The sequence below is a fragment of the Anser brachyrhynchus genome, assembly GCF_964034855.1.
Source record: "Anser brachyrhynchus genome assembly, chromosome: 13".
In the NCBI taxonomy this organism is placed as follows: Eukaryota; Metazoa; Chordata; class Aves; order Anseriformes; family Anatidae; genus Anser; species Anser brachyrhynchus.
In genome coordinates, this window is record NC_137708.1 from 15,232,478 (window position 1) to 15,254,730 (window position 22,253).

At 43.9% G+C, this 22,253-nt stretch overlaps 1 protein-coding gene across 12 annotated transcripts in view; it reads left to right on the top strand.

Moving 5' to 3' along the window:
* LOC308177222 (H(+)/Cl(-) exchange transporter 5) overlaps window positions 1–15,405 on the top strand; it is a 49,252-nt gene extending 33,847 nt beyond the window's left edge. For 9 of the 12 annotated variants that reach the window (XM_080554106.1, XM_080554102.1, XM_080554104.1 and 6 more), the window contains 11 exons: window positions 77–228; window positions 2,331–2,430; window positions 3,917–4,101; window positions 4,699–4,821; window positions 5,386–5,592; window positions 6,632–6,712; window positions 7,606–8,148; window positions 9,436–9,622; window positions 10,505–10,903; window positions 12,812–13,028; window positions 14,085–15,405. In XM_080554106.1, coding sequence (XP_080410232.1) covers window positions 77–228; window positions 2,331–2,430; window positions 3,917–4,101; window positions 4,699–4,821; window positions 5,386–5,592; window positions 6,632–6,712; window positions 7,606–8,148; window positions 9,436–9,622; window positions 10,505–10,903; window positions 12,812–13,028; window positions 14,085–14,175 — 2,285 coding nt within the window. In that variant the 3' untranslated portion in view covers window positions 14,176–15,405. The remainder of the gene's footprint in view (window positions 1–76; window positions 229–2,330; window positions 2,431–3,916; window positions 4,102–4,698; window positions 4,822–5,385; window positions 5,593–6,631; window positions 6,713–7,605; window positions 8,149–9,435; window positions 9,623–10,504; window positions 10,904–12,811; window positions 13,029–14,084) is intronic. The other 3 variants (XM_080554100.1, XM_080554101.1, XM_080554099.1) reach the window with 1 other exon arrangement.
* The last annotated feature ends 6,848 nt before the right edge of the window (window positions 15,406–22,253 follow it).

Below are 22,253 nucleotides of genomic sequence, written 5' to 3' on the forward strand. Positions count from 1 at the left end.
ATGTTTTTGAAGTTTTTTTTCTAAAAAGGGGGATAACTAAGAAATGTTCAATTCTCCCCCCTCACTCCCCCATCAGGATTTTCCTCATATAATGGAGGAGAGATGAACGGCTCAAGCAAAATGATGGATTTCCTGGAGGAACCTCTTCCTGGTGTGGGGACCTATGAAGATTTTAACACTATAGATTGGGTGCGAGAGAAGTCCAGGGACCGGGACAGGCACAGAGAGGTAACATTTCTTACTACTCCTTGCTGGCATTGAAGGCGGAAATATTAACTTGCTTAGAGTTAATCGTAGTTCTAATTACCTTACTAGGGAGCCAGTTACATGAAAAATACCAAGGGATTTCTGTAAGGGGGAAACTGAAAGCCTCTACATTTTGAGGAAAAGAAACACTAAATTGAATGTGTTGCAGTTTACCCATTGCTACTTTTCTGTCCAAGGCTTTATTTATTTTAAAAGCTTTAATGATACGTTCTTCAGATATATGGCTTAGATGCCTTGATCACTCATTTCCTTATGCAATGTTAAACTTGATCAATTCTGAAGCATAGCAAAACTTACAGTCCTAGCCATGGAAGATGCATGCATTGTTTAGAAGAACTATATTACTATTCCATGGATTATATGCAAGAATATAAGCACCCATGACTCCATTATACACATTGCTTACTGATAAAGAAGTGGGATGCTCTTCCTACTGAAGTTTGTGCTGCATGGTTGAGAAAATTGGAACAAATTCTGCTTCTGGGGCTTCATTGCTCTTTGCAATTAAAGGAATCTGCTTAGAACACAAGGGTTGTTTTAAATAAAGTAGTGATGTCCCCAGCATGCTCCTGATTCATGAGAAACCCTTGTTTGTGGAACTTTTGGAGGGTGATGACTGAACTAAACTTTGCTGTTTACTTGCTAAAATATTCTTTGACATTTTATTTTTGAGCCTTACAAAACAACTCATCTTAAACAATCGTAGTGCACAAGCTGAACTGCGTCCTTGCTGCTCAGTGTGTGGGAATTACAGTATAACGCCCACATCTGAGCAAGTAAGGACTCAACTAAGAGGCCCCATGCCCAATACCTAGTGTCCAAAAAAACCAAACTGTTTCTATCTGTGCATTACGAGTACAGACTCCAAATCTTCTCACATGTGTACGCGCACACACAGGCATGTCAAAGATGATGTCTGAGTTTGGAAAAGGACAATCTGTTCCCTATCTACAGAAAGACATTTTTTATCACAAGAAGTTGAAATCAGGTAAAGACAGAAATTACTGCTGGTCAAAGAGATGTACATTTGGTCAAATAAAAACAAATGTCAAGGCAATAGTTTTGGCCACCGCCTGAACTCCCACCTTCATTCAGTAGCAGTGATGCCGATGAAGCGTGCAGCGTTTGAAAGACAAAATCTAGAGGGAAAAAATGAAAATCATTGAGGAAGAAAGGATTCTTCCTCGTTTAGTGAGAATTAGTTTTTTTCCTCAATGTGCCTTGTCACCAGGGAATGATGGTGGAGTGCTGGTGCCAGGGCAGCGGGCAGGCTGCTCGCGCCCCTTCGTGCCATCGCCAGGTGCAGCCAGGCTGGCAGGGCCTGGCCAGAGGAGCTCGCTGGGCTGAGGCCTCTTTGCGTGGCTCTGAGTCCCGCTTTCAAATGCAATCAGCACGTGTAAGTTCCAGGACTCATAACTCATCCACGCTCTGTTGGTTTGAAACCTGCTAACCTTTTTGTGTCCGGCTGAGGAGGCTGATTTATGGCAAGCAGTGCTTGGCAGTCTGCTGTGCTCAGAGTAACATCTAGTTTGTATTACAAATACTGAGGGAGTAGCTGAAGACTACGAGAAGTTGGTGACAACTTCTGTTTGCTTCCCAGTTGGTGTGGTGTCAATACCCGTGAGGCAGCGTGGGTAAGTTGTTGGGGGCAAAGTGCTATGAGGGTCCCTTGAGCATTCACATTTGCTTGTGGCATCAGGTTAGTAGTAACTTGTTATTGCTAATAAGAAACGTCTTTTAAAAGCTAAAGGGTGGATTTCGTTTTCTTCTTATTCAAAAGTTTTTTAAGAGGAAAACGTTACATGAATGCTGGGAAGAGTGGAAGTATCCTTGATTAATTCTTGTTCATGTCTGAAGTGGAGCTGCATTGGACTATACCAGCTGTAAACCCAGCCACTGTCTGATGTTTTCCGTCTTGTCCCTCAAAACAGAATGTACTACGATTGTTGTAGTGAACATTAGGGGTGTATCTCCAACTTACAATGCTACCAAGTAACTCTTAAGGTATTTACAGGGAATTAGATCGGTGTCCTAATGGATTCTTTTTTTTTTAATTCTTCTAGATTACCAGCAGAAGTAAAGAGTCAACATGGGCCCTGATACACAGCGTGAGCGATGCTTTTTCTGGCTGGTTGTTGATGCTGTTCATTGGGTTGTTAGCAGGTAAGAGCAAACCTTAATATAAAACTGAGTCCTGGTTCTGTACCATCACTACTGATTCCTAGCACAAACCCTGTTATATCATTAAAGCAGGAGATTTTGTCCCAGAAACAAGGGCTGAGAAGCTACACTGATACTTATGGCTCTGCCACTGTTTTGCAATTTAAGGAGAGTTATTTTTAAATGCCCCGAGGCCCTATCCGTATAAATACCAAGATACAAAACTCAGACTGAAGGCTGTCCTGGGGACTGTTCTTGATCTGATACTGATACAGAGCTCTGAAATAATAGTAGGTAGCAAAATGGAGGTGATCAAAATGGTGGTTCAGAGGGAAGTATCATGATGTGAATCATTTTTGCTGAGTGCTCTTTGACGCTGGAGAGGCTGATGTCAAGGAGTGTTAGATTTTATTCCCCCCCCCCCCCCCCCCCCCACTATACTTAAAAATAAAAGGCCCACTATACTTAAAAATAAAAGGTGAGCAGTATTTCTTGGAAAGTCAGGCTTCTTTCAGAGGTTGACTGGCTGAGGCCTTTTATATTATTTCAGAAGCAAACTTTGGACCCAAGTGCAAAAGTAGTAAATCAGTTGGATGCAAATCTTCTTGATAGAAGGCAGCTAAACATTCATCATGCGGGATGAAATTAAGTCTTCTGTTAAATATTTACATAGGAAAGCTGCTAGCAAGTTTTTCATTAACTGGAAGATTTGCTAAATGTTTAGTGTTGGCTCTGGAGCCTCTGATCATGCAGATCAGAGGTCTGTATTCCTGGCTTCTGTGTTGATGTGGCATTTTACCTGAGAACGGAGCCAATTACAGCATTTATTTGGGGGCGGGGGGGGGGGGGCTATAGGAGTTTTCCTTAACAGAAAAACATAAAATTGCTTGAAGCTTTCTTTTCTAAATTGTGAATTACTTTCCGTGCTGACTCTCTGTTGTATTATTTGGCGTAGTTGTAACTTTCCCTTCTGTTTTTTTTGTTAGTTGTTTGGTTTTTGTTTTTAATTGGGATTGGAAATGTTTCCTCCAAATTCAAAGTTATTCCTTGCACAGTCTTAGCATTGTTAGCGTAACTTGTGGATTTCAGCTCTTGTGCTGGAGACCAGTGACATGTTTTATGTTCTTTGGAAACATAAATCCCTCCTTGCCTCTGACTACTTGCCATGATATATTTAATGTGGTTGTTCAGTCTAATTGAGAAGAATTAATTTCTAGTGACTTAGGGTAGGTTTTAATGCAGTTTGCTGGGGTCAACCTTGGAAATGTTGTTAGCCACACTTTGTTTTGTGACCTACTCTTTTCAATGTATGCTTAAGCAAATCTTCCCTTTAGCCCTCTTAAGAATAAAAGTTAATTGTAGGCAAAAATATCAGTGCTGCTCCTATTTGCTGGTAGGTGAGTCAAAGTAGGGGCAGACTGTAACCTTCAGATATGTGAGCCTGCATAAGATGGTTATTAAGTTTTCACCTTTGTTTTTTTTAAACCAGGTTCCTTAGCAGGTCTGATAGACATTTCTGCCCACTGGATGACAGATTTGAAAGAAGGAGTGTGTTTAGCAGGCTTCTGGTTTAACCATGAACACTGCTGCTGGAAATCCAACACTACCTTTACAGACAGAGACAAGTGTCCCGAATGGAAGAGCTGGTCACAGCTTATAATTGGACATGGAGAGGTAATGTGTGCCTAGAACTACTTCTGCTGCTGAATGTCCCATTTCCCCAGCCTGTATTGTCTCTTGGTATGATCTGTATGTATATGCCAGAAGTGCTAACTGAGGATATTTCAGTGATGTAAATTTGAATGTTGAGGTCTTTGAAGGGTGTAAATAAGTTACTTATGTATTTTCCTCAGTGGGGAAGCAAAACATCGACACATTTACAAGCGTACTGCTTTAGTTGTGTTTGAGAGTTACTGCTGGGAGAATGTTTTTGCCTATGAACACTTTAAAGTTCAAGTCCTGTGTTCTGGATAGAACCAAGTTCTGGCAGTTCTATCCAGTGGAGCAGCCAGCTTGACTGGGACAGTATTTGTATAACTTGTTTGCCATTTTATAAAGTGGTCTTTGGAAGTATGGGTGGCTCACATTCCTGTAACCCAGCAAATGTAACTTGTCCTTGGAACTACAGACTTATTATGATCCCTGTTATTTTTGGCTGATGATAACTGTATTTGAGATTACCTGCTATTTCTGTGCACTTGCTTCAGTGTACTGGTTTGACATAATCTCAGCTGAAGTGATACAAATCTGTTAACTTTCTCTGCATTACAGGGGGCTTTTGCATACATTCTCAACTACTTGATGTATGTTATCTGGGCTTTGTTATTCTCACTTCTTGCCGTGTTACTTGTGAAGGGCTTTGCTCCTTATGCCTGCGGCTCAGGAATTCCAGAGGTGAGCAAGAATGAAAGTGATGTTTTTTGTTGTTTTTTTTTTGGGGGGTGGTGGTGTTAGTTTGTTTTAAGGTGGGGTAGGGATCCACCATCCAAAGATTATGCTTGCCTGCTATGGAATAATACTTCCTTATATTCTAGAAATGTATGGTGGCTTAATATATGCTTTTTTGTTTTTGCTCCAAACTTTATTCCTAAAACATGTCTAGTACTTAAGTTTCCACAGAATCCCTTTAAAAACTAAAATAAATTTACTAAAAGTAAATGCAAGGTACAAACAAAAGCGCACCATTTGTGGAAGACTGCAAAAGCAGCATCAGATTATTTTTCAGTAGGAAAAACAGTCCTGAAGGAAGGACTCAAAGGGGCACCTTCTGTAAAGAGCACCTTCTGTCTTTGCACGTAGAGGTATTTTTACTGACTGTATTTTACTTTTGTTAGCTTGGGAGGTACTGTGTAAGCTGTAGGGAAAAGCTGAAAGCAGGTCTGGGAGAGCCTAGTAAAACTGGAGCTCTGACCAGGACTTGAATGAAAGCCTGTAGAGCTCTGTGTGCTTGACTTCCAGATCAAAACTATCTTAAGTGGTTTCATCATTAGAGGCTACTTGGGCAAGTGGACGCTGATCATCAAAACCATTACCTTAGTGTTGGCGGTGTCCTCTGGCCTGAGCTTGGGAAAAGAGGGCCCCCTGGTGCATGTTGCCTGCTGCTGTGGAAATATCTTGTGTCACCTCTTCACCAAGTACAGGAAGAATGAAGCCAAGCGCAGAGAGGTAAAATGATACTGTGTTACTGTTAAACTGTTGAGATAGCATGGGAAAGCTGGTGGGTTTGGTGCTTTGTGATGAATATAAGCTCTTGTTTTGGCATATTCTCGGAGCATCTCAGTGCGACACTTCTTTGGAGCAAAAGCAATCTCAGTGACGCTGCAGCTTTTCCCCAGCACAGGTAGTCATCTCAGTTGTGAGAGGAACATTCACTGATGCTAGCCCACTGCACACCCAGTTTTGCAAAGTTTTCTTGCATTTGTCATACAGCCTCATAGGCTACATTAAGACTGTTTGAGGGACTTGGACCTAGCTGTAGGAGCAGGCTGAAGGGCTTCACTTTCAGGGACGTGGTGCTGTTGGGAAGGACATGGTATAAGGACCAATTTAACATCTAATGTGAAGCTCATAAGTGTTTCCTCACGATGTAAGGTTTTTTTTCTGGACAAGTCACTGGAGAATGACTAGTGTGAAATGTGTAGAAGTATTGGCCAACTTATCTTCTGTTAAACACAGCAATGACAGAATCCACACAGTGAGCAGGCAAGGTTTTGGATGTCTTCACAACATCTCTAGTTACGCTTTGTTGTTCTCTTCTGAGAAAAGGTACAGACGTGAGGCAGGCAAATGTAGCAAAAGTCATGTTCTGGGAAGTAGAAGTACTGCTGTTCTGTCTTACTAAAGCTTTATCTAGGCTGCAAGCATAGCAAGAAATCAGGTGAAAAAGAACAAGGTAATTGCAATTGATGTCAGTTCTACTGATTTAGGGTTGGAACTGTTTAAATGGTAATGCTTTTTTTAAGTTGTGGATTGCAATAGAATCATTAAGGTTGGAAAAGACCTCCAAGATCATCTAGAATATTTCTTAGGGAATTAACTCAGTCCATTTTTTCCCTGTTGTCTTTAAAACAAGTCAGACATTAGCTTATTCTGCAATCATTGGAGATAAAAACTGTACACATTTCAGTAGACGTCCAACAAAAAAAGGGGAAAGATTTTGAGGGGGGAGCTGAAAATGTGTGACTGACTTCAGTTTCTTTCATAGGTTTTATCAGCAGCTGCAGCTGCTGGTGTGTCTGTAGCTTTTGGTGCACCGATTGGAGGAGTGCTCTTTAGTCTGGAAGAGGTAACACCAGCATTTTTTATTAGCTCTGGTGAGCTGTTTTATTGCAAGAACTGACCCCGCTGGTTTTAAAATACAGTCCACTCATAACTGCTTGGGTGTGGAAAGGAGACTCTGTTGAATACTGATTGGTGGTGTATTTACAAGGTCTGCCAGGCAACCTAAACTTTACTGGGGTTTCAGGTAATTCTTATGAATACTGTAGAACTTATTTTGAATGATGTATATCTCTGGCTTTAAAGTAAACCTGCTGTTTTTCCCCGATCTGTCCATGCTCAGCAACACTGACTGCTCACAACCACAGCCTCTGTCATTCCATATGTCCACTCTCTCCAGACAGCTCTGTCTCAGAGTACCTCAGAACAAACTTACCTTGCTTATCAAACTCTTTTTCTTACCAAGTAATTTCTAATTCATGTTCTTTTGATCCAGACGTGAAACGGATCACCATTTCTGGCTTCAGGGCCTAACTCAGAGAAAGAGTGGGATGGTTCTGCTCAGCTGAGCAATAGTCATGCTCGGCTACTATGGCAAACACCATTGTTTGGCACTTCTGGACCTTGCAGAGCATGAAAGGCAAATAATTCTCTGGTTTCAGCTCATAGGTGATTTGTAGCAACTTTTATTATCTGAGTAAATCATCTACACCTCAGGAATCATAGAGGGCATTTGCTGCAAGTATGCACACCAGGATCCATCCTGGTCATTGTAGTCTGTATAGAGGGGACCTCATAATCAAGTCTTGGCTGAAGGGGAAGGTACATCAGTCTCAGTCCTTTCAGTCCTCATTTCGCACCAGTCTCAGTCCTTTCTTGTACTTCATACAGTAGTGATGTTACTGGGCACCAATCAGGGTAGTGACAAGTGACTGAGTCTGCTTTGTTTTTCCTTTTTAGGTCAGTTACTATTTTCCTCTCAAGACACTGTGGCGTTCCTTCTTTGCTGCTCTGGTGGCTGCCTTTACTTTGCGCTCCATCAATCCTTTTGGGAACAGCCGCCTGGTTCTCTTCTACGTGGAGTTTCACATGCCATGGCATCTTCTGGAGCTTGTGCCATTCGTCCTCTTGGGAATATTTGGTGGGCTTTGGGGAGCTTTCTTCATTCGCAGCAACATTGCTTGGTGCAGGCGACGTAAGACAACCAAACTTGGTAAATACCCTGTGCTGGAGGTGTTTGTAGTGACTGCCATCACAGCCATCCTGGCCTTCCCTAATGAGTATACCAGAATGAGCACCAGTGAGCTGATCTCAGAACTCTTCAATGACTGTGGGATTTTGGACTCTTCCAAGCTCTGTGAGTATGTGAATGACTTCAACAGCACCAAAGGGGATGACCTGCCAGACCGAGCTGCTGGCCCAGGAGTTTACACAGCCATGTGGCAGCTGGCTTTGGCCCTTATAATGAAAGTCTTCATCACAATCTTCACCTTTGGCATGAAGGTGAGAGTTACCTGTAAAGCAGCTCGTGTTCTTTTCATCTGATGCAGAAACCCTAGGATTTTATCCATTTAAAAAACAGACATGTTTTTCTCCCCAGGCTCTGTTAAGGAGAAGAAACTGTGCTTTGTAGGGGGTGATAGATGGCAATTATTTGTTCCATTGTGAGTAACTGAGGGCGGTAGAAATCTTTTATCCTGTGTGTTGCCACCACACGCAGTCACTGAAGCTGCTAGGTTAGGGATTCATGGCCCATTTTCCAAACATTGAATGCTTCTAAGTTGTCTTTACTTAAGCCTTTTTGATACTTCCATTATATCTCCCCTTTCCTAATTGCAAAGCAATTGAGATATTCATTTGTAAATGCTTATGATAGCTGTTCATTAATCAGGCTGTTTTGCTCTTGTTCAGTGGCGGTCTCCTGAGCTGTGGATGTACTGCCTAGGTCTGAGCTTTCCCTCAGTGAGCTTTATTAGATGGATCCTAAGTGTATCAACCCTGCCCCTCACTCCCTTGAATGGATTGTCCAAAAGAGGTGACCCTACCTCAGAGGTTTGCACCTCGTTGTTGCACTGAGGTTGTCACTGACATTCAAGGGCAATTATCAAAACTGTGAGGAAAAATACACTGTGTAGGAGAAAGCTATATGAAAAATATGTAAAGGGCGCAAGGGGGTGATTCTCTGACTTCAAAGAGTAGGAGCTTTTGAAATCCAGAAAGAGTTGAAGTGCAGAGGTGAAACTTGCTGGCAGTGGCTCTACTGGGTATCACTAATATGCTAATTACAAGCACTCTCACTTTGAAGGATCATGTGTATTTCATGAATAAGTACTCGGTTAGTTGGAAAGGCACAGGGGAGTGTTAGTGGCGTGCAAATGAAACTTTGTTTTATTATTCTGGGAAATAAACTTTGCTTTTTAGGAAAATTTTGCAAAAAAAAAAAGTATATTCTATTTCACACTAAACTGTTGTGTGGGTCTTTCTCCTGCTCAGAAAGAAGTAACTGCAAACAATTCATACTCTGTTAGAGAGGTTTTAGAGCATGCTTTGTTTCAGTGAGGACGGCATTTGGCATACCCAGTGCTGTCCCTTTTTCCATCCAAGGATACAAGATGATGTTCTCCCATCACCTTTTTTGGTGCGGGAAGGGCAAAGATGATGGAGCATGGCATCCATACCAGTTTTAACTTTAGGATAATCTCTAAATCAGTCTTGTTTGAACTTCTGTCACTAGTCTTTGAATACTGCCTCCCTGAGAAATGCCTTATTCACTGATGTGTTTTTTCATAGGTCCCTTCGGGGCTCTTCATCCCAAGCATGGCAGTAGGTGCTATAGCAGGAAGATTGCTAGGAGTAGCAATGGAGCAGCTGGCCTTTTACCACCATGACTGGGTCATCTTCAGTGGCTGGTGCAGTCAAGGAGCTGACTGTATCACTCCAGGCCTATATGCAATGGTTGGGGCTGCAGCATGTCTAGGTAAGCAACAGACTTCTTTTGAAGTCCAGGCTGCATGTTTGGGGGTTCGGTCTACTTTGTAGTAGAACATATAATGTGTTTTGTATCCTATTTGCATTCTTTTACCAGCACCAACCTATCATTGGACATGATAGGTTTCCATGGGAAATCTCCTGAATATGCAGCCAGAACAAATGAGACTGTCCAGGGACTTCAGATTCCCATGTAGGGAAGCCATGTTGTTAGGAAAATTAATGATAGTAGCCAGAGGATGTCAAGATGCCACTTGTCTTTTTTGCATGGCCTATCATAGGGATCACTCCATACACTGATAAAACAGGTTTACGTGTGTAAGGCCATTTCACAGCATGACAGACTATTCTGCAGCTAGTTCACTTTCTTTTGTGTTTAAGTAACAGGATGACTTTCCCAGCAAACTTTCATTGTGAAATATTTCATTGATATATCGTCTTAAGAAGTAAGTTTTGGACAGACATACCGCATCGCTCATGGATCTCTGTAGTTCAGAAGATGTGCTATCCAAGGACACGTGACTCTAGGGTATTTCTTATGACCTGATTTGAAACTAATATAGCCTTTTAAGGTTGCTTCCTAAAAGGACCCAAAAAAAAAAGTAGCAGAAAGGCCCATAACAAGCATGATATTTTGGAGCAGACAGATGGTTTTAACAGTATGTTCTGTTCATATTTGGCTTCCACTACAATGCTGAAGGTGATGCTTATTTTCTAGCTAGAAGTCCAACAATACAACCTTTTACTGATATAATACGTTGTCTAGATGCATTGGTGTAGGACAGTTGTAGCAACTGTCAGAACAGCTCTACTGGTTGGAAATCCTCCAAAACACCTTAATGTCTTCTGCCTTCCTGTGTTCTGTTTGTAGGAGGGGTGACCCGAATGACTGTGTCACTAGTGGTCATTATGTTTGAGCTCACGGGTGGACTGGAATACATAGTTCCTCTGATGGCAGCAGCCATGACCAGCAAGTGGATGGCTGACGCTATCGGGCGGGAAGGCATTTACGATGCCCATATTCGTCTCAACGGCTACCCTTTCTTGGAAGCCAAGGAGGAGTTCTCGCACAAGACACTTGCAATGGATGTAATGAGACCACGGAGGAATGATCCTCCTCTGACTGTCATTACTCAGGACAGCATGACCGTAGAAGATGTTGAGACCATAATCAATGAAACTACGTACAGTGGCTACCCAGTGGTGGTGTCACGGGAGTCCCAAAGACTAGTAGGATTTGTTCTCAGGAGAGACCTCATCATTTCAATCGGTAAGTGCAGGAAGGCAAGATGCTATGTAGATAAATGGTGCAGTTAGAGGCCTTAAATGGCACCAACTGTAATTGACTTAACAAATTTAAACACTCAGTGGTGATGGTGGATATGCTTACGGAAGCTTGCATCTCCATCCCCCTGCAGTGTGAGGTTTGCATGTCTTGAGTGTGAAGGGACAGCATGGCTTGTCTATTGTAATTATAATGGCTGTGCTACATGCAAAAGTCTTGTGAAGTATGAGGCTTCTTGTCAGCAAGATCTAAGCCACCTTTTCTTTTGGATGACTCTGCAGAAGGCTTTCTTAACTGTTAATGTCTCAAACCTTATTTTATTTAATTAGAGGAAGAAGTCTGGTTCATGTACTGAATGTTGGGTCACTTCTGAGGTGGCATTATCAAACCTGTAAATATTGATACTGATGTTTAAGGAGAGTCTTTCCTTTCTCTGCACCACTGAAAGCCATCCCAATTGTTGCTCATTTCACATGTGCTCCAGCATTCTTCTGAGGCAGTTGATGTGTGGTGCTGGCAGAATTTGGTAGACACTGTCCTGGCATCTCTCACGTACAATTTTCGTCTGTGACATGAGAGTTGAGTTCCTTTGGAAACAGCATTGTATTTTACAATTATTAGGGCACAGTTAGGTTCCTCTTCTTCACATATTGCTTAGAAGCCTGTAAGTAATGCTTGCAAACATGAGGCTTGAGTACAAGTTGTGGTCATGTTGTCTCTTGCTGGTTGTGTGAGGCAGTGTTTCTTCTGTTGATGAAGCAGGAGAAATCTGTGTTAGGGTTGAGGGGTACATTGGCATGTAGGTCTTAAAAAAAAAAAAAAAAACACACACAAAAAAACACACTTGCTCTGTAATGAAGATTGGGTGTAAGGGAGTTGAGATCCATGCTCCGTGCCTGTTTAGTCTGTATAGATTGTATTCAGTTGGATCTCAGGCTCCAAGCATCTATGCTAAGCTTGAGTGAGCTGGAGTTGCTCCCATGCCTACTCACACATTTCCTTACGCCGTCACCAGGCAGAGTCCGTGCAAGCCCTGTGGTGAGCTGGATGGAAGACCTGATCTAGCTGTATACATATCTCAGTCATTGCTCGATTAGCTTCCTGCAGATCGGTCCCCTGTTTTGGCTCTCTGTGGGGACACACAAATGCTGGTGAAAGAGAGCAGGTGAGAGCATGCTTGCTGGAAGGAGGGTGGCAGTTACCTTGGACAGAAGCAGAAAGTGATCACGGAAACAGCATGATTATTAAGGGCTGAACACATCTGAGCTCTGTGGTGTGATCTCCAATGCGTGGTTTAATGTGCTGTCTTAGCTCAAGCTTGATACTTCTCTGTATGGAAGGTTAGAATTTTTGGTCCTGAGCTGGGGTTGTACCATGGCACAATTAGAGTAGTTTCTATAATTAAGTTGCTTGCAGCTATGAAACAACCCTGTGTGTTCCCTCTTTTAAGGTAAATTGTCAGTGTCAGTTTTGCATACAATATAATCTTCTGGAGTATGTAAGTATTGCTTTTCTGATAAGGATCTGGTCAAATGCTTATGACAAAATGTAATGAAATACAGAAGAATTGCACTATCATATTATATCCTTCTGTCCTATATCCTTCTGTCAGGCTACTTTGTGGTGTGACTGAATTCTTGGGTTTGCCTTGTTCAAAAAAAAAAAAGACTTATTTTATTAGTCAGCTACCCTGCACAGGTCCCAGATCAGTGACTGGTAAAAGTACAAATCACTTCACTGCCTGCTTGGGTCATTAGTTACATGTTTTGAGAAACAGTGCAAGTGAAGTGAAGGAATGGACCTCTAAAGCCATTCCAATGTGGCAGAGAGAAAAGGATATGTTCTTCAACTTAAAAAAGGAAAGGTTATTTAATCAAATATTTATTCTTCTAGAAAATGCCCGGAAGAAGCAGGATGGAATTGTGAGCACTTCAATTATTTATTTCACTGACCACTCTCCTCCACTGCCTCCAAGCTTCCCCTCTATGCTGAAACTCAGGAGCATCCTGGATCTCAGTCCTTTTACAGTGACAGACCAAACACCCATGGAAATTGTCGTGGATATATTTCGCAAGCTTGGATTGCGCCAGTGCCTGGTTACTCATAATGGGTAAAAAAAAAAAAATAAAACAACACAAAAAGCTACCTGTAGATGCAATCTTGGGCCTGAGTCCCAATGGGTAATGCTGGATTAGTTGGTATCTTTGAGCTGTTCAGCTCAACTATAGTAGGAAAACTCCATGCAGGAGAGTAAGATGGCAGTGGTTTGGAACTTTAAAGGTCCCTTCCAACTCAAACGATTTGATGATTAAACCTCTGCATCTCAGTCAGAACTTCAAGTGAGAGAAGGCCTCTGATATGTAGAACTGAATGTCAGTTAGGGCAAAAAAGTAATCTGGGAAAAAAAAACAAACAAAAAAACCTGTGAAACCACTGAACCTCTTTCAGTTAAAGGAGTAACGTAAATCCTGTAAGGTTAGTGAAATGGTCAGAGAGAGCTCCATGTGGTGATGGGTTTGATATCCCTAAAATTGATGGAAAGGGCTCAGCCTCTTCCGTTGCAAATCTGGTCATGTGTATCATGCCCCCAATTGAACTCATTGCGGTGTCAATTCGGAAGCAGTGAGCTTGGTGAGGTGGGAAGGGACAAGGGTAAAGAATAGAAACAAATGGTCCTTTCCTTGAAGGACCAGACCAAAAAGGGATTCTCTCCCTGTTCTTCACTGTGATGCCATTGGACCAGTTGATCGTTTCAGTTTCAGATAAAAAAAATAGCTTTGTCATACAGTGCTTCCTAACGGAAGTTGGGTTCAACTCCTTAGCACCTATCATGACTGATCAGTTATACTTACGGAAGTGTAGCTGTTGAGACTACCAGCACTTAGAATGCAGTCCTAGACATTTAGGTCGATCTTTTTGGAGAAGGCAGGTGGGTGTTAATAAAAATTGTGTCTTGGTTATAAGTCTTACCTTTTTCAGTATAAGATACTGATAGAGTGTCTGTTTGGGCTTATAAGCACTGTACTTTGCATGGAGTGTCAGCGTTGTGATCCAAACAATACTGGAGCTACTGCAAGGAGTTAAAACTGTCATAGGAGAAGCTATGCAAGAGCAAGGATATGTTCCTTGGATGTTGATGCACTGAAAATGTGTTTTAATTTTTCAGGAAGCTACTTGGAATCATTACCAAAAAGGATGTACTAAAGCACATTGCACAGCTGGCTAACCAGGACCCAGATTCTATACTCTTCAATTAATGGCAGACTAGTAGGTGTTGTGTGTTAAACACAAAAGAAACTTTATAGAAGAACCTGGATATTCTTTCCTATTTTTATTGAGACCTTGGAACTAATTTCAGCATTTCCTTTCATGGAGCTGAAGAAGATAATTTTTTTTTTCTACAAGATAACCAATTGCACTACATAGTCTGTGGAAAATTAATCTTCTTTTTAGAAGAAAAAAAGACTACGTTGCTTTTGTGAAGTTGCATTGGAAAGATTCCATGAAGAAGTAAAAGCAAAATGCTACAGAATTATCTCTCTTCTTTTTACTTTATCTGAATTCTTATTACTAATGTGGGGAGGAAAGACAAGGTGTATACCTTCAGAAATTTTGAAGGCGGATGATTTTTGCACACAGTATTAAAGTGGTGGCGGAAGGATACAGTTGTAACTCAGGGGCAGTGTATTTCCAGTGAGCCAATTAGTGAAAATAAGAACCTTGTACAGTCAAAAAAAAAAAAAAACACTTATAAAATTGTCAGGTGGTTCTGTAACTAATTCCATATAAGAGCTCAATTATCGATATTGGCTAGCTAAGAATGTTTTGCTGAGAGAAGGAAAAAAAAAATCCCCCAGAAGACCAGTCGTCTTAAGACTTTTCAATTGGGAAAAAGTTTATTTTGATTAATCTTCTGTGAATGTATTTAATTACTCTCTGATGCTAGCTTGCTAGGAGAATCCCAAGTAGGAGACAGGAAGAGTTAACAGTTGTATTCTTGTCATGCTCTCTTTTTTTAGATATGTGCATAAGGATTTCTTGATTTCTCTTGAGCATGTAATTAAAATTGCACAGACGGAATCCTAAAGCTCTGGCTTTACTGCACTTCTAAGTAAAGTCTGATCATATTAGTTATTGTGCAACTGACCTCTTCCTTAATCAGCAGTGTCTTATGTTGCTGAGGATGTCTTAATGGAGACTCCTGGGCCCAGAATGTTTACATGGATACATTTTTTGTGTTCCCTGCTACTCTCTTCAGCCCTGCACCAAACTCAGGCTCGGATCCTGGCTCTAGGATTGAGAACACTGCCACTTTATGTATGTTTGCCACTCGATGTCTCGTTTCACTAACTATGCAATAAGAACCCTGCCTGACAACTGTCAGCAACGTAACTTGTTCCTGAGAGTTGCTCTGTTCCAAGTCTGTGCTCCTTGAATCCCTGTTCCAATTAATTTTCTGTTAATAAAAATGTGACAGTTAACTGGAATTTTGAACGTATATAAATTCCTTTTGGAGATCAGTGTTATTATGGCTTCTGTCTAAAGCAGACTTCATTTGTTGTCTGTGGCTGAGGCTCGTCAATGGAAACAGCTCCCTTTCACTTCTGGTTCACCACCATCAGCGCAGGAGGGGGCCCAGGGCCATCTGGCTGGCAGGAGCTGACCCGTTGAGTAATGTCTGTGACAAATGAGTAGGGGCCCGTACTCTGCTTCCTGATGGACAAACCTCCAGCCGCTAAGCAGGCGTTGCACTCTGCACAGCCGCAGCCACCACAGTACCAACCTCCCTCACCCTGGCTGAAGTACCTGCAAGATGAGGTGCAGTGCCAGGAGGTGATGAGTTGTCAACGTGAGGCTGCTGCTTCTGTGCAGGATAAACTTCTGTGGCCAAGTGGGGCTCCTGACTAGAGATGGCTAGAGATTTTCTCAGTCTTAGGCTCTCTTAAATATAAATATATTCCTCATTGTACTTGGAACAAAAGCCAGCTTATTTCTTTTTTCAAAGCCATCCACCATCAAGTACCCGTTGCCACTACTTTAACATGGTAATGAGGTGATATCTACCACTTGAGTTCTCGTATGGCCTAAAGCTGAATCAAGCCAAGATGTTAACAATGGATGAAATATCTTATGTTTATAAAGCAAATGCCACAACTTTGTGGTGTTTTTGTACGGCAGCAAATGGTTTTTGAGTCATCTTAGACTCGAAACAAGGCCTACCGTGTGCCCATAAGGTGCTCGCAACTTGAAATGCTTTGCGTTCTTTCTCTGCTGACTGTCAGCAGGCTGTGTCTGGTGGTGGCAGAAGCCGTGCCTTTAAATGCTTTTGCCCTGCTCTGAGAGGGTTGTCCCCCACTTGCCAGTAAGAAGGATGCTCTGTGAGCCTGGGTCTGAGAACAGGGAAGAAGCCTCCTCTTTTCCTTGCAGGCTTCCTGCAGAGGATATCTGCACTGAAGGAGGCTAGGGGTGCCCGTTGCATGCTGTTCAGAAAGCTTTGTCCTCTTCGGCACGCGTGGGACACCAGGAAGACGTAAGCTTCTGTTTTATGCCTTTTTTTTTTGCTTACTTTGCAATATGCAGGGAGTCTCTAGCTTGAAAAATAAAGACTGTTATAATTAGATCTGCAGTACGTGACAGCTTATTTCTCTAACAGTCATTAACATGTAATGCTGGACTCGGTCACTGTGGTAGGTGCCCTTATCAGAGAAGGGAAAGGGAGGGACTGCTTGTGGGAAGGCTGCAATAGCCTTAGTCCAGCATGTCAGGTAATTGCAAGAGGTGCTGCCAGGAAAACCCAGTCGCAAGCTGGAGTGTCACAGCTGGCTCGTGCCCTGCTTCCAAAGGAGAGCTCTTGGGGAAATCGGCAGGTCAGAGAGAGCAACCTTTCAGAGCAGACCACAGCCAGTCTGTTGTGTGGGGGCGGGAGCATGAAGCTGCAAAATTAATTTTAGGATTTCTGAAAGTAGTGTTGTGGGTAGAAGGGGACAAAGAGCCATCAATGTGCCTATCACACGGCTTCCTGGTATGGAGGAATTGTCCTCGAAAGGTTGGCCTGAGAAAATCATACACAGGAAGATGAGTGTGTGAGAAAACACAGGATTTGTGGGAAAGTCTGGTAGAGTTTTAGAGAAGTTGAGTCCTTGATGGAGGCAGGGTTTCAAGTCCTCACAATGCCAAACCAAACATGATTAAGATGGGCAAATAAAAAAAGTTTTGCAATAGTAAAAGGCCTTTATTTGCAAGCTTCTGAAGAGGAACTTTCCTCTTACTTGAACACATTTCTCCACTCCTGCATCTTTTTAGGGTGAAAACAGGTTTTTTTGGTGAACAAGAATACAGTTTAGTGAATGGAGGTCTGGTACATGTGGGTAAGGTGAAAATAGAAGCTCAGAGTGATTTCATAGCTGCTCTGTGAGTGAAAACCTGCTGACCACATAAAACCAATGGAAGTGGTTTCCATGTAACAAAAATACTCATTTCAGCTCCAGCCCTATTTCTGAGCTGTAGTTTTCTACAGGGGAACTTGCAGCAAAATGACACAGTCAATGTTATTGCATTAGCTGCAGCAGGGGTGTCAGAAGCCAGGGCTCATTAGGGGATGATGCTGCTATGGGTGGATAGCTCTGTACTGGGATTGGTGCCTTCATTTCTGCAGGTAAGATGTTGGTTACAGAGACTCCCAGCTGTTTGGTGTGAGCTTTTGTTTAATGGAGTGTCTCCTCACTTTAATTCCTACCAAAATGTGTTAAACTGTTTCATCAAAAATTCAGGGGAGATATCACAATCAGTGTTTTGAGGTCAAACGTTTTCCACGTTGCCTGTAATCAATGGTGCTGGTTTGGGAAAGGGTTCCCATGCCTAGGGCAGTTCTAGCTGCTGTTAAGGGTTTTGCCCTATCCTCTTCTTACTTTTGTATTGTTTTACTTTCGGAGTGACTCCAGGAGGAGCCCTGGAGTTTCTCTTCAGCAAACAGCTCATTATACAAATCTCTACACACACACACACCCCCCACCTCCCTGGGGGTAGTTTTGTATTTATGAAATACATTATTTGGGATCATTTTGGAGAGGCTTAAATGCCTGTTGGGCCTTCTTAGGGGTGGGTTATGAGTTGGAGCTTGTTGTTTTTTCCTCCCAGGAAGTGTAGTGCTAGGATTTGAACAGGGTGCAAAATTCACGAGATAGTTTGTTATGGAGATATGGGGCTAGTGAGCTGAGCAGCCAGCATAGGAGAAAGCCCATCTTCTCTACCTGCCCACAAAGAAACTGCTGTTCTCTGAACTTTGTCGCCGTGAAATGTCGTGTGTAAGGTGGCCTGATGCCAGCCCTTCCCACCCTGCCAGCTTCCCAGCTGGCCCAAGGCAGGTGGGAGTCAGGAGTGGCAGTGTTGGGACTGGAGTCAGAACTTAGTTAACAGCTCTGCTGATGGGCAGGAGGGAGAAGTGAGGGGCAGGTCTCCTCCTGCCTCTGCTGTGCCCCAGGAATGCTGCTACACGGAGTAGGTGTTGGAATCCTTTTTCTTGGGATCCCCGGCTTGCCTCTCTCGGGGAAGAGGAAAACAGCCTTTCCCTTCATGCTCTGCATACATGGGTCTGGATCGAGCTGCCTCAGCTGTTTTGTTGCATACAGCTCGCTCTTCCCAAACGGAGAGCGTGTTCAGAGCCAGGGAGTTGGCTGTGCTGGCAGGGAGGTCTGGGACAGCGCCAGAGGAAGGAGGTGATGTTTGTGTGAGTGAAAATGGAGGAATGACCGAGCTGCTGGAATCAGTTTCATTGCTTCAGCAGATCTGAGGCCTGCTGCTCAGAGTCCAAGGTCTGGGCGGTAAAAGGAAAATCGCTTTTGGAGGGCAGAGAAACTATGTTCAGAGCAGTCTCCCTCTTCTGGTTCACTGCTCACTCGTGTTGCAAGAGCATTAATGTTTTCCCGTAGGTAGGGCTGGTTTAATGAGCATCCTGCTTCCTCCAGTTACACGAATCCTTTTTGCTGAAGGAAATAGGTTTGCTGTGTTTCGTTTTCCTCTTTCAAGGCTTAACTAATGCTTGGGGATGAGCTATCTCAGAGCAGTACTGAGCTGTACTGTAAGATGTGCAGGGAAGTGAGGTGGCCAAGGAGGTTCAGGAGGAGCAGTTGCAGGACAGGGAAGCTCTCTGAATTCTTGTGTCTGGGTGTGTGCAATAGTAAGGTCATAACCTCCCGCGTGGGCTTTCTCTTTGTGCACTTTATTTACAGTGTTCCAAGAAATGATTTCCTGGGGTGTTGACATGTTTTTCAGTGTGGATTTCCTCCTTATGTCTGAGAACTTGTTCTGGGCTTGGGACTTGAAAGTAAAACCAAATCTTGTCTGGAAGGAAACAAAAGACTTGGACGTAGTGATGAACTGGTTAATAACAACAGAGAGGGGAAAAAAAAAAAAGAAAAAATGAAAAAAAAAGAAAATATCAGCCCCAGAATTTATTTAGAGACAAAGGGCAACAAAGTTAGCATTGTAAACACCCTGGGCTGTCTGGCAAGTTTGTCTGAGCTGTCTGCACAGCCACACAATGAATTGAAAGCAGATCTTCGAGACAGTGAAGATAAGACATTACTTGGCAGCAACTACAAGGAAGGAGTATGCGTCTGGATCAAATAAACATGATGAAGCCATGAGAATTAAGGTCAACCTGAAAATGTTATTAGAGCTGTTGTTGCGTCCTCCATCCCCCCCTATCTTTTTTTCAAGCATCAGGGAAGGGAGGTTTGTGAAATGTCACCTGGCAGCGCTAGCAGGCTGGGGAGCAAGGAGGTTGTGGTCGGTGAAGGGGGGCAAACTGGTTTTTCTGTTCTGGAGCAGTTTTGGTAACTGGGCTGCTAGTACTGAGGTTTAGCAGTGATTCTGTTCCCTGAAGCCACAAGTTTCTCCCAGGTAATGCAGGCAGGCTGGCACACACCCTGCACTCGCCTTGCCCGACATTGCCTCTGGCTCTGCCTTCACAGTTTCAGGAAGAAATCACTGCAGGGCAAAGTAACGCTGCAGTGGGCAAACAGATGAGTAATGAAACAGATGGTATTATTTTATATGCTACTAGGTGGCAAAGTATCTGTATTTATGCACACGTGCACGCACACATAGGCACGTACAGGCTTTTTGGTGTAAAATCCATGGCGTGGAGTAGATCAAGGTCTTTGCCTAGTGTTGTCCATGCCACCAGAAATTCACCCTGGGACAGGTGAGGAGATGAGAGCCATGCTTGCTGGGAACATTGCTTTGGACTTTCCTTGAGCTGCTGCGGTGGATAAAAGTACTCTGCAAGCTGCACTGCTGCAGTGCCATATCGTGCTCTTACCTGTGGGTCTCAGAGACTTTTACAAAGACTGACGTACTAGGCATCTAGTAGAGGTGAGGTAGTCGAGGCACAGATGCTTAATGAGTGACCAAGTCTTCTGATGAAGAAAATGAGTAGTGCTGGCTCTGTGTTCTCATTTATTGGCTAACTCAAACTGCTTTTTCCATTTCTGGAAATTGTAGGAAAATAAGATAATGAGCGCTTAAGCAGGTTATAGTTCTGACCTCGAAATCCCTTGGTTAAAGGTTCCCCATCCTCTTCATGTCTTCGGGGTGTTCTGCAGGTATTCCTAAAAAAAGATCTTTGTGTAACATTGTGCAAATGAAATCACAACGTGGAGAAAGGCACAAGCCAAGTTCTTCCTCCAGGCAGCCTTTAAAATGAAGACATTCAGTTTCTGAGGGTGGTTGTGCATGTGGCCGTTGGGTTGACCTTGCCCAGTCATCAGGACTTTCAATTAAAATCAAACTTAAAAAATTCAGGGCCTGTTTTTTGTACCAGCAAGTAGTGAGGCAGCTTTGCCTGGTGCTGGGATCATCAGTGTGTCTGTGGGAATGAAACCAGAGTGTCCCTGCCACCTTGGGTGGGATGTGCAGAAGCAGCCCCGAGGAGGCCCCCTGGGAGTGGAGGTGGCTGCTCCCGGGGCTGGAGATGGGCAGGGTGCTGGGGGACAAGCTGGGGCCCAGCTCATGCCAGCCACGGGGCCTGGCCTGCTTCCCAGCGAGGGGACACACTGCCCTTCTCCACAGCGCTGGTGCAGGCAGCAGGGCCCCAGATTTCTTCCCTAGGGTGGTTCCCTGCAGCACTAGCAGTGCCTGCCGCCCGTCTGTTTATCCTGGCTGTGGGGCTCTGTTTCCGTGCTGTTAATGGGGTCACCTTGTGTCTGCAGCTGGTGAAATCCCAGGCAGCTTAGGTCTGACACAAAACACCACCCTTTGTGAGGCAGAGAGGGTTTTCTGGTGATGGTTGTTGCAGTTTTACATGACTGTAATGCCCGAAATGGAGGCTGGAGCACCTGTAAAATACTGCTGTTGCTTTTCCAGAGAAGCCAGGAGCAGCTGGAACGCACACCTGCTCCCTGAGCTGTCTGAGAGCCAGCGAAGGAAGAGGAATGATCCAGAGCCCTGAGCTAAATCAGGCTGGGGACTTGCTCCATCAGGGCTCTGCAGGAGCCTGGTCTCCTCCAAGGTGGCCACAGGCCCGGTCTATACCTGGGGGTGGCAGAGGTGCAGCTGGCAGCAGGTGCAGTTCTGGGGGACACTTGCAAACTTCTCTCCCTAGGGCTGGGCCCTGTGAAGCACACAGACCGGGGGAACTGGAAAAGCTGCAGAGCTGCCAGCGATGTTGCAGTGCCTTGACAGGACGGTCCCAGGCCAGAGCCAAGCTCCACCTCCCTGTGCTAGCTATTTTTTCCCCCAGTCTGTCACTTCTCTCATTGCCCAGCGTTGCCTGGCTCTCACCAGACTAAGGAGGATGCCACTTGGCCTGATGCTTTTTGTTCTTCTGTAAAGAACAGCCGCCCACAAGTCATCTCCCTTGCAGGAAAGTGGAGCAGCCCCACTTGGGCCTGACTCTCCCAGATCATGCAACAGGATGGTTTACCTGGGATGCCATGGGCTCCTGGCTGCTGCATGGGAAACAGCAACCTCCTAGCTGCTCCTCCGTGCTGGGGGAAAGCTAAGCTGTGTTTCAACGAAAACCTTTGCACCACCTGCTCCATTTCCTGCAGCTCTGAGTTGTCTGGTTGAGCTCTGAGCTCCCACAGCTGTTGCCAAAGGCAGCTCAGGGGCTGAGGCCACAGGAACCCAGATGAGCTCGGTGCTCTCGGAAGAGCCCTGGGAGTCTGATTCCTGTCGCTAGTCACCAAGGCAGCCCAGAAAGCAAGAGGGAAAATGAGACTTGTAAGAATAAAGTCCCATTTGAACGGTACTTCTTGAGGGAAGGGTTTTGCAATAGCAGCACAAGCCAGCTGGTCTGCAGGCGTGCAATGAGGACTGGTGTGGTTGGGGATCT